General features: G+C 35.2%; 1 protein-coding gene across 1 annotated transcript in view; it reads left to right on the forward strand.

Annotated features, from left to right (window-relative positions):
* Positions 1-12,307, forward strand: part of LOC100366514 (myosin-VIIa-like) — a 45,116-nt gene that overhangs the window by 28,759 nt on the left and 4,050 nt on the right. Inside the window, exons 21-39 of the mRNA XM_085499104.1 lie at positions 43-252; positions 568-651; positions 906-1,001; positions 3,601-3,812; positions 4,039-4,156; positions 4,277-4,579; positions 4,726-4,953; positions 5,420-5,590; positions 5,987-6,231; positions 6,669-6,838; positions 7,152-7,339; positions 7,569-7,699; positions 8,425-8,579; positions 9,425-9,578; positions 9,697-9,955; positions 10,473-10,587; positions 10,891-10,977; positions 11,758-11,864; positions 12,092-12,210. Of these exons, the coding sequence (XP_085355230.1) occupies positions 43-252; positions 568-651; positions 906-1,001; positions 3,601-3,812; positions 4,039-4,156; positions 4,277-4,579; positions 4,726-4,953; positions 5,420-5,590; positions 5,987-6,231; positions 6,669-6,838; positions 7,152-7,339; positions 7,569-7,699; positions 8,425-8,579; positions 9,425-9,578; positions 9,697-9,955; positions 10,473-10,587; positions 10,891-10,977; positions 11,758-11,864; positions 12,092-12,210 (3,152 nt within the window). The remainder of the gene's footprint in view (positions 1-42; positions 253-567; positions 652-905; positions 1,002-3,600; positions 3,813-4,038; positions 4,157-4,276; positions 4,580-4,725; positions 4,954-5,419; positions 5,591-5,986; positions 6,232-6,668; positions 6,839-7,151; positions 7,340-7,568; positions 7,700-8,424; positions 8,580-9,424; positions 9,579-9,696; positions 9,956-10,472; positions 10,588-10,890; positions 10,978-11,757; positions 11,865-12,091; positions 12,211-12,307) is intronic.

The following is a 12,307-nucleotide window of genomic DNA, read 5'->3' on the forward strand; positions in this document are numbered from 1 at the left end:
ATAAAGGGCCAAACAGTAATAATAATAATAATCTTCTTCAAGGATTTTGAGGTTTCTCGTGCCGAGGCTATCAGGAGGGGACTTGATGATCCAACCATGAGACTGCCTGTACCGGCCGCCGAAGAAGACATCTCTGATTATAAATTTGCAAAGTTTGCTGCCACATACTTTCAAGGAAATGCAACTGCATCCTATATCAGGCGCCCGCTGAAGCAGCCTTTGTTGGATTGGAAGACTGAACAGGATAAAATGGTAGGTAATGCAGAGCACCATCTCTGTGTACAATGGTATATTGATGCTTTGTTTGTTTGATTGATTGATCAACTGAGCTATGATGATTTTCATGTCATAATGATAATGTTGAAATCTTGTATTTTGATCTGAGGTTCTGAGCTCAGGATGTGATCTAAATAATGCCACTGAACCCATACCGTAAATAATCTTGCTCTTTACCCCCACTCCCAAGGCTATACAATTTAAGTACATTTGAAAAGTAGAAAAATATTCCTTGAATTGATTTCAATCACCTAATCTAAAAATCTTTTTTTTTTATCTGTATATCTCCAGGCCTCCCTTGCTGTTTGGATTATGATTTTAAGATTCATGGGAGATCTCCCTGAACCTAAGTACCTCACAAACATGGGTGAGAGGGTAAGTAAACATTTCTTTACTTTTTCAATTTGACAACAAATAGTATATATCGTTTTGTCTCAATCACATACAACATTTCCATGATGCTTGCGAGGGGAAAATTCAAAAGTCAATGCGATGTGACGCTCCTATTTTAAATTGACGTTGATAAAATATTTACTGCTGCAATTTTTTTATTTTATTAAAATTCTGGAAAATTTGTTTGGTATCGTAATTTTTGTCAGTAACTATAATCATTAATGCTTTCATTTCAGGGTGGAAGGTCGGTTATGTCAAAAATATACGACACATTCGGAAGAACCCGAGGCAAGAAAGAATTGGAAAGCTTGAACTTAGGTGACGATGAGATTGTGAGTATTATAGCTATTTTCCTCCACTGAAATATCTTTGCATCGAATGAAATCTGCCATTTTGTATGCTTTTTGACTCCCATGTGCGAAGCACAAAATGGGAGTCTTTGCAGTTAGTGTGTCTGTATGTGTGTGTGTGTCCGACTGTTTCACTGCTATCTCAAGAACCATACATCGGTTTTTGATGAAACTTGGTGCATAGATGCTCTGGGCCAATGCACAGATTTGATTAGGTTTTGGTAAAAATCCATGCTCGTTAATTACCTAATTTGCATGATAATTAGCTAATTTTTAGCTGTTCTATGACTGTTCCACTGATATCTAAAGAACCACTCATTGGATTTTGATGAAACTTGGTACATAGATCTGCTCTGAACATATGCGCAGATTTGATTAGTTTTTGGTAAAAATCTGTGCATATTAATTACCTCATTTTCATGATAATTAGCTAATTTTTAGCTGTTCTATGACTGTTCCACTGATATCTAAAGAACCACTCATTGGATTTTGATGAAACTTGGTACATAGATGCTCTGAACTAATGCTAGGTTTTGATTAGTTTTTGGTAATAATCCGTGGATACTAATTACCTAATTTGCATAATGATTCGTCAATTTTCGGTTTTTCCACTATCTCAAGTACTAATCATCACATTTCATTGAAACTTGGTACATAGATGTCATATGACACTGCACAGACCTGATAGTTTTTATGGTAATATCAGTACATATAATTACCTAATTTGCATAATTAATTAATTTTCAGCTTTTGATACAAGTAGTGAGCATTACATTTCAATGAAACTTGGTACTTACATCCTCAAGGACTATGCAGAGATTGATTGTTTGGGATAAATATTTGTGCATATTAATCACCTAATTTGCATAATTAGTTAATTTTCAGCTTTTCCGCGGGTATCTCAAGTACTAATCATCGCATTTCAATGAAACTTGGTACATAGATCTTTTAGGACTATGCAGAGACCCGATTAGTTTCAGGGTAAATAATTGTGCATATTAATTACCTAATTTGCATAATTAATTTTCAGCTTTTCTACTGATATCTAAAGTACTAATCATCACATTTCAATGAATCTAGAATTATGCAGAGACCCAATTAGTTTTTTGGTAAATATTTGTGCATATTAATCACCTAATTTGCATAATTAACCAATTTCCAACTTTCACACTGATATCTCAGGTACTAATCATCACATATCAATGAATGTTTATACATGGGTGCTGTAGGACAATAGACAAACCTGGATAATTGTGGGTTAAAATCTGTACATATTAATTACCCAATTTGCATAATTAACCAATTTTAAGCTTTCACACTGATATCTAAAGTACTAATTTCCATTTTAATGAAACTTAGTACAAAGATGCTCAAGGACAATGTACAAACCTAATTAGTTTGGGGTAAAACTCTGTTCATATTATTTCCCTAATTAGCATAATAATTCATAATTTTTTGGTTCTAATCACATTTCAATTAAACTTGGTACATAGAGTTTTTGTTACATTGCGCAGACCTCATTAGTTTTACAATCAAATCTGTTCATGTTAATTTTCTAATTTGCATAATTAGTTTTCAGCTAAGTAATTTCAAATTATATTTAATGTGTCTCCAATACTCTCAGCACATGGTAGTTCTTTCTAAGTTTTCTTTGATTTTAAAAGCATGTTATGACTAAATGATGCTAGACTTTGTCCGAATTAATGATGATTTACAGTTTTTTTTCTAAACCGGGGAACAGTGGCACAGCGCATTGCAGATTGAACTTTTTTTAAGTCATAAATATATTTTTTTGAGTCGTGCACTGTGTTGCCGTACAACATGAAATCTTTCTCAAATTATTTTTCTTCGTGAAAACTTCCCAGTAACACCAGCTGACAATGTGTCTGGACATCAAATACACTAAAATTACAATGGTGATAGATACACTGTTAAAACGGCACCTTCTGATATGGCGTTTCCAGGTCGATCCGCTTGTGTGTGCTTCCTACTTGTTCATTTTTTCTAGAAAACCCCCTGATATGCTTACATTTAATTAAGAGATAAGCTGTGTATTATGGGATATATTTTGTTTGTGTCATTTGTCGTATAAGTAGTATATGCCTTATATCAAATGTAACCATATTTGATAAGAAGCAAGTCAGGGGATTTGTTTGTCAAAAACACCCACCCAATTCTCCACCAATTATCCTGTCCTTTTTTAACCGTTATATAAGATTTCAGAGCATTCGTTGTGACTGCGTCCAAATGAATATGGAATATTGTGTTAAGCATGTTTCAAAGTGGGATTCTGAGCAATGCTGTGTGTTGTGATTATTAGGTATTCCGGAAAAAAAAAAGACGCAACTCCTGAACACTGTAATTGCTGGTTCTAATTTCACTACATATGATGAAAACTTCAAATAAGTTTTAACAGATAATACAGCTTTAGCAGCAGATAATCCTAAAATACAAAAATATCAAGTTGAAGAGTTATGTGCCTTTAAATTTGGTCAGTTCATCGATGTTGTAAATTTAATCTGTATTTCTGTTTACAGAGTTAATTCCTCATACTGTCTTATATAATCATTCTTTTTCTCAGATGAATGCAAAAGGAAAGAATAGCGTCAGAAAGAAGCTGATATCTTTGACTCTGAAGAAGAAATCCAAACTAACGGAGGAAGTTTATCAAAAGTTACAAGATGGGGAACCAAACGAGTACGGTGGTAACTCCATGTTAATGGACAGGCCGACATCAAATTTAGAAAAATTGCATTTTATCATTGGGCATGGAATCCTTCGACAAGAGTTAAGGTATTAAAAACTGTATAAAAAACTTCAAAATAATTATAATGGATATGATGATTGACAGTAGTGGTATTTATGAACTACAGCAATGCTGTATACCATGATAGTAATTGTACTTCACTGATCCATGCTTTTTACTGTAAGGTGACTACTGGTACCTATGTGGGTAGGGTTGGACATACTTTTAAGGTATGACTTGCCACTGTAATAAATGTTTTTTGTTGTATTTTAGGGATGAGATTTACTGCCAGATATGCAAACAGTTGACCCAGAATCCTTCAAAGAGCAGTCATGCGAGAGGCTGGATATTATTGTCACTGTGTGTTGGGTGCTTTGCACCATCTGATATGGTAAGTCCTATTTATACTTAAAACACACAGAGGAAAATTGGAAAATTATGCAGTGGTAAAAACTCTACTCTGTTTAAGTTAACTTTTAATTCAGTATCTATTGTGATTGTTTTTTGTTAGTTTGTGAAATACCTGAGGTGTTTCATCAGTGAGGGACCACCTGGTTACGCTCCTTATTGTGAGGAGAGATTACGGAGAACGTTTGCGAATGGTACTCGTAACCAGCCGCCAAGCTGGTTGGAATTACAGGCAACCAAGTCCAAGAAACCTTTAATGCTTCCCATAACATTCATGGATGGAACCACAAAGACGCTGTTGGCGGATTCAGCTACGACAGCACGTGAACTTTGCAGTCAGCTTGCTGATAAGATTGGACTCAAAGATCAGTTTGGATTCTCCCTTTATGTTGCTCTCTTTGATAAGGTAATATGCTTCACTGTTTCTTTATTTTGTTGAATTATTGTCTTATTTCACAGAATATGCAAACTGAATTTCAGCTTCTTGTCTTTTCAACATTGAAAAAATTCACCACCCACCGGGATTCATTGAACTTATCTGTTGTCTCTTAGGTATCATCTCTCGGTAGCGGTAGTGACCATGTGATGGACGCCATCTCACAGTGCGAACAGTACGCTAAAGAACAAGGGGCTCAAGAACGCAATGCTCCCTGGCGTTTGTTCTTCCGTAAAGAAATCTTTGCACCCTGGCATGATCCGAGCGAGGACCCTGTCGGTACTAATCTAATCTACCAGCAAGTTGTGAGAGGAATAAAGTTTGGAGAGTACAGATGTGAAAAGGTAAGAGGAACATGCGAGTAGCATGCACTAATTTTACCATGGATTCAGAGTGTGTCATCTTGTTTATTTTGGAGATATCAAAATATGTGTTAACCACATTGGCAATGATTTTCATTAATTGAATGTCAGTAATTCAATCTTTATCTTTTACAAGATATTAGCAAGCAATACTTTGGGAAAATAATTTCTTTGTGCTGCTTAGTTAATGTTTAGAGAATTAGAAATATAAAGCGACTTGATAAAAACTCACTTTGGTAACTTTCTAGCAGTGAAGTTCCAGATTTACAATATTGCTAACGGTTATTTTAAACTGTTTTGGCATCTTGGGAAATTGTGAGCAGATGAAGGCGCAACTTCAAAATGAAATGCAAGGACCAATCAAAGTACCAGTAGTATGTATGATATCGTGAATTACTCTTTGCTACATGTGAGAAAATAAATATATCCATATTACCTTGTTATACAGGATACTGATTTGGCAGCTATCGCTGCACAGCAGTACTATGTTGAGTACGGAAGTGATATGGTTTACGATCGAGTCATTGGATTATTGCCGTCGTACATACCTGACAGCTCTATGACTGGTTCAAAAACTATAGAACGTTGGGCTCAAATGGTGGTCGCTGAACATAACAGGGTAGGTTTTGAGAGTAGGGTTAAAACTTGCCTCTAACATAGTCAATCATGAAAATATAGAGAAGAATTGCACACTTTGAATGAAAATTCAACAAAAACATTATTTTGATGATAAAAATAATGTGTTTGTGGGAGGGACCAATCATATTTTTCTACCATTACCATTGATGTTGTGGTATACTTGAAATGAAATGAAATGATACTCGTCTTTTCGTTGATTTCTTATTATGTATTAAAATTCAGGTTGGTTTTAATGATTTTAAATTGTCGATAAGAGTGAGAACAGGGGACTTTTTATGACGCTAATGATATTATGATCATCACTGACCGTCACTGAGACTTTCCTATATATAGTCCATAGGTCCATTATAAATGTACATATTTTTCTTGTTCTTAGAGTTACTATGTAAAAGAACGTGTTGACAAACTGAAAGTGAAGGAAGATGTCGTCAACTATGCACGTTTTAAATGGCCACTGCTCTTCTCAAGATTCTACGAAGCATATAAATTCTCAGGACCCAGTCTACCTAAAAACGATGTCATTATCGCAGTCAATTGGACCGGTGTTTATGTCGTGGATGACCAAGAGCAAGTTTTGTTAGAACTCTCGTTTCCGGAAATCACCCAAGTGTCCAGCAGCAGGTAGGGAATTCAGTAGAATCTTGTTAAATTTTGCAGTGACAACTTTCACAATGTATGTTGGATTTGTCGAGTCCAGATTTATCTGCAGCACAGTTCTTAACTGATATTAATTTTGGTTTTATACTTAAAAACACAAATTTGTTGACTGCCTCCAGCAACACCAATATTAATACATTGGCAGCTGTTAGATGTTCTCAGCATCATTCACTTCTGTATAAAGACTGATGAACTTGTTCAAGTTTCTTAACATGCTAGCTTGTGGAGAAACAAGTTTACTACAGTAACTCTGCCCTGCGTAAAATTTGGCATACTGGGAATCTTCTGACTGGTTTAATGGGGGCCGTATTGTACTGATTGAGTGCATGAAACAGACTTGGCTACCGTTGCCATGTACAATCAGTGATCAAAAGCTTATTTCACCTGGTCTTATTTTATAGGACCGGAAAGTTACATGGACAGAGCTTTACTTTACTTACTGTTAAAGGCGATGAGTACACTTTTACTTCTTCCAACGCAGAGGATATTAGAGATTTAGTCGTTGGCTTTCTTGAAGGGCTGAAAAGAAAATCGCGGTTTGTTGTGGCTTTGCAGGATAACCCTAGTCAAGGTAAAAATATTGCATGTTGTTTTTCTGTATGCAGCTTTAATTTTGTAAAAGGATGCATTTTCATCAGTTTGGCAAGTTTAAAAATCGGCGCACATTTTACTAGGATCCTTAAAACAGGGAGTTGTTATATTCCGTGAAGTTACGAATACTCTTTAGTTTGTCCATACACAATGTAACCTACAATATACAAATCTTGCAGCTTTTTATCTGGATATAAATATATCTTGCGTATTTCAACAATTAATGATTGAATCACATGAGGATGACATACAGGGATTATTTGCACCAAACAAGTATATGTTTATCTCTGTAGGTGACGGGTCATCGTTTTTGAGTTTCAAAAAGGGTGATTTGATTGTATTGGAACAAGAGAATGGGGATGCGGTTATGAACAGTGGATGGTGTTACGGTGAGAACGAGAGGACTAAACAGAAGGGAGACTTCCCCGCAGAGTGTGTGTATGTGTTGCCGTCGATTACGAAGCCACCTCCAGAAATTGTGGTAAGATGAAACAGTCAATTTTGTGTATTTGGGTAGATTGCGTATGATTCAGTGAGCCGCTCTCTAGTCGTATTTGATACAAAAATAAATCGGTGAACTCCAAACTCCGAAGAAAGTTCATTTTCTATGGTAGTCAGATTTACCTATGGTGATTGGCCATCACAATTGATGGCAGATTTGTACATGTACATTCTTCTTCAATCATTTAAAACGTCTGTTCTCGTTTCAGGCATTGTTCACCCTTCAACCCAATGAAATGACAGATCGAATGATGAGTGCGACAGAGGTCGCAATGCAGCAAGACACTCAGCCGCTCGAAAAACCGCACACTCTGGAACAATATTCAATTGACCATTTCAGGTAATGGCCTGTAGATGGCGCTTTATCTCGTCAGAACTCACAGCAGTTTAATGCATAATGGATATGATGATTGACAGTAGTGGTATTTATGAACTGCAGCTATGCTGTATACCATGATAGTAATTGTACTTTACTGATCCATGCTTTTCACTGTAAGGGGGAAACGTGTGTCTTATATATGGTTGGCCACCAGTAAAGGGGGGGGGGTGAGCCATAATGTTATTTTAACTTTTCTTTAAATTGATCTAAATAGTTAGGTAAGTAATGACAAATTAAGCAGTCACTGTGTTAACACTCGTTTGTAGTTTATAACCATTTGAGTGTCATTATTTTTTCCACAAACAAAATTTTGCAAATTTTGTTTTTGTTTTTTCGATCATTGTTTTTAATCATTGTGAACCAAATGAACATAAAATTCTGTTTGCTACAGATTTTGATAAAAAAAAATTGGAAACAAATCTCTCAAAATCATGTGACTTTATTTTGTGAGAAGTGATAAAAGTCTGAATGTTTGATTTGTATTATTCTCACAAAATAAACCTCTACTTGTCTCACTTGTATTTGGTGATTCGGACAGTCTTGTTGTATATTGGCAATATTGTTAAAGTCAATATTATGAATAGTTTACATTCATATGCAAGACAAGTCTGAATAGGAAATTACATTGAATATTAGGAACAAATATTGTCAACAGAACTGAAATGTTTAATTATTTTTGCCTTCAGAACCCCTCCTAAAAAGACATTGACAGCGACGTTGTCCAAGAAAAGAGGAAAGGATACACTCTGGAGCTACACGAAAGAACCAATCAGGCAGCCGTTATTGAAAAAATTAACGAGCAATGATGAATTGTCGCAAGAGGCCATCTTGGCGTTCTTAGATATCCTTTATAGAATTATGTGAAGCAATGGTGTTTAGAGGGAAACATTGACAGGTTACTGCAATAGACTTTTTATCTTCTCATAAGCTGGGAAGAAGGGACGCTTTATTCGAGTTAGAAAGCAATGGATATGATGGTTGACAGTAGTGGTATTTATGAACTGCAGCAATGCTGTATATCATGATAGTAATTGTACTTTACTGATCCATGTGCTTTGAGTTCCCGGATTGTCAAATCTCTGTTATAGAAAGACCGCAGGCAGGCATATGAGCAACCTGTGTATAAAAACCGCCTTGGTAATGTGACCAACCTTTTCAGCAATATTTTTGCAGTTTTGTCTTTGTTTAGGGACAAAAACAATAATTAGCTATTTGTTTATAAAACAATTTCCAATTTACCGGTAATCAAGTCAAACTCAATTGATTTTGATCAACTCAAATGTGTATTTGGTACAACATAATTGTCATTTTCTGAACAAAACATGTGTGTTGCTGATTCATCAAAAAAAATAATTTAACATCCATATGAAGACCAACTGTTTATTAATACCATTTTAATGAATTCTCATGGGTGATTCAATACACAGGTTTGACCGTATTACTGAGACAGTGTCAATTCTGCACGTTAATCATGAGACTTTTTACCTCAATATATTCCTAACTGTCTTTTTTGCAATGTACATTTTGTTCTGCTACATCTGTGCATGAATGAAATACGGTAATACATTACAAATGATTTGTAAACTTTGATGATGACAATACCATGCTGAATCTTGTATAGTAACATTTCTTTCATTACCAGAAGTTTATTATCACAATGTGTCTTCTCTTTAACTCGTTTCTTACCTATCATGAAGTATATGGGTGATTATCCATCAAAAAGAAGTCGTCATGGTAACGATTTGTCGGATCAGATTTTTGAGGCCGCACTCAAGCATGAGCCATTGCGTGATGAGATATACTGTCAAATCGTCAAACAGCTTACCGGAAACAGGATAAGGTAACATTAAAAATATCACCATTCATTTGATTCATTTCGTCAGTTAAAATTGAAAGCAAAAAAAGACAGCATGGTAAAATGTCTAAAATAAAAATCTGTTGTTTTTTTTCTTAATTAGGTTAAGTGAAGAGAAAGGCTGGGATTTAATGTGGTTGGTGACTGGTATTTTTGCATGCAGTCAGTCATTGCTTCCAGAAATCACTAAATTTCTCCGATCAAAGCGGCATCATCTGGCTCCAGACTGTTTCCATAGATTACAGAAAACAATCAGGAATGGACAAAGAAAGTATCCCCCGCATCTAGTGGAAGTGGAAGCTATCCAGCATAAAACAACGCAGATATTCCACAAAGTCTATTTCCCAGATGACACAGACGAGGTAATGTTAAAAACAAAAAACTGTTTCATTAAAAAGTTTGTTTGAGCAATGGATATGATGATTGACAGTAGTGGTATTTATGAACTACAGCAATGCCTGTATACCATGATAGTAATTGTACTTTACTGATCCATGCTTTTATCAGAACGCTGGCACTGAGTAATTATTTATCATGTCATGATAAAGATAAAATTAACATGTCGAGTTTAATGAATACAGTACTATGTTTGTGTTGATCTTAAATTTTTTTTTTCAGTTCTTCCTATACATGAGAGGAATTTTGATTCTTTGAAAAATGCGAAATCAGTTTTCAATGTCTCTCTACTTTCTTGTGGCCACAATGTCTGCATCTTTGTGAATGACACTCGCCCAATCCATCACCACCTTCCCCGAAACCAACGCCCTCCCTCTGTTGGGTTTAATAGTCCAAGCATTTCATTAGAGAGAATTCATCAGACTCGGTAGAATATTTGAATCAGATGATAAAATAAAAGTTTCTATCTTTCGTCATTGTTAGGCTTTTGAAGTGGATTCAGGTACTAGAGCTAAAGACTTCTGTATGAACATTGCACAGAGATTACGACTCAAATCATCAGAAGGTTTCAGTCTGTTTGTGAAGATAGCTGACAAAGGTAAGAATGTTTTCCACATTGATGGTCGTCAGTTTCAGTGGAATGTGGTAATTTGGGGTTTCTCCAATGTTTAAACATGTGGTCGATAAATTCCATTGCAGAGGCAGCTTTTTAACATACAGGTGTTTAAGAATTTTGTAACGTGTAATTTACAAGTCCTTTATGTAGTATGTTCATATTTGATCCAGTGTGTGTACTGCAAAACTACAATATGGTAACACCCATTTCTGTGTGTCATTTCTGTGTTTAAACTCGTTGTTGTGAAATATAAATACGCCATTATTTTGATTGCTTGCCTTACAGTTATAAGTGTACCTGAGGGTGACTTCTTCTTTGATTTTGTGAGGCATTTGACTGACTGGATCAGGAAAGCAAGGCCAAGTAGAGAAGGTAGGTAGTTTTGTAATCATTATGTGAAGCAAGTGTAAGTGATGTTATTTCAATAATAATCTATTTGACTAATATATCAACATGTTCACAATGGTGATTTCATTGATTTATGTATGGCCTTTTACCTTTGTACATGTTATGAATATCTTTTGTGTTTTAATATTCAATGATTATTTTCAATTCCATACTTTTGGCTAATAATGGAAATATCCCATATACATGAACAGTTCTTAATGACATGCTAGGGCCGATCACTTTAAAAAATAACACACAAATCATACACCTTGGGAGGCGTGTTCATTTGTTTCACAATCTGATTCAGGATGGCTTAAAATTCATCGAAATCAAGCATTTCTGCCATTCCGGAAACCGATCTCAGTTGTGCATTGACAGATTTTTTTAAAAATTGGTATACACATTGAACATTATGTCATTCTGTTTTTCAGATCAAATTCAAAATGTCTGACTAGCGGGCAGTTGGTTTTTATTATATTATATCTGACATGACCATTCATGTTCAAACTTTATAGATTTCTCAAACTTTATAACTCACGAGGACTATGTAATGCAATTATTTCTGTCTTATGAAACAGGAAGTTTGATCCATGCTGGGAGTTTTAAAACCTGGACTTCATTTTAATAAAAGAAAGTGTTCAAGAACTAAAATAAAATGTTACATTTGTTTTGCAATTACCGTAGTTTGAATATCCAAGTTACCTATGCATACTAAATTAAAGTACAATGTTTTGAGTATGATTGTTATGATAATTGTTTTGTTAGGTACGATACCCGTGTTAACATACCAAGTATTCTTTATGAAGAAACTCTGGAGCAATACTGTCCCCGGCAAGGATCCTAACGCTGATTGTATATTCCACTACCATCAGGTAAGCCTTCAGTTTCTATAAACGACAGCCCTATGGCCGTACGTTGACATTATGATTATGACTTATGTGTGTATTATGTTTGCCCACTCACAAATTTTGAGACACTGAGCAATGGTCAATTGTACATAATGCTGAAAAACTAAAATCTATCCTTTCGGAGGAAATTCACTCAGGAGTGTTAGTTTAGGCTTAACAATGTTGATTTCTCATTTCTTACATTATTGCAGGAGCTTCCAAAGTTATTGAGAGGTTACCATAAATGCAGCAAAGAAGAAGCGTGTCAGATAGCTGCGTTACAGTATCGTGTCAGATTCGGCGATGATAAATCAGAATTTCAAAACATACCGTATGTTAACTTTGTTATATTATTATATTTGCATGAGTACTGTCATTATGACATGGAAGCATATCTTGCTACTTCACTGTCAAGCATGTTAAAAAAA

This window comes from Saccoglossus kowalevskii, chromosome 1, assembly GCF_978046115.1.
Source record: "Saccoglossus kowalevskii chromosome 1, keSacKowa6.1, whole genome shotgun sequence".
In the NCBI taxonomy this organism is placed as follows: domain Eukaryota; kingdom Metazoa; phylum Hemichordata; class Enteropneusta; family Harrimaniidae; genus Saccoglossus; species Saccoglossus kowalevskii.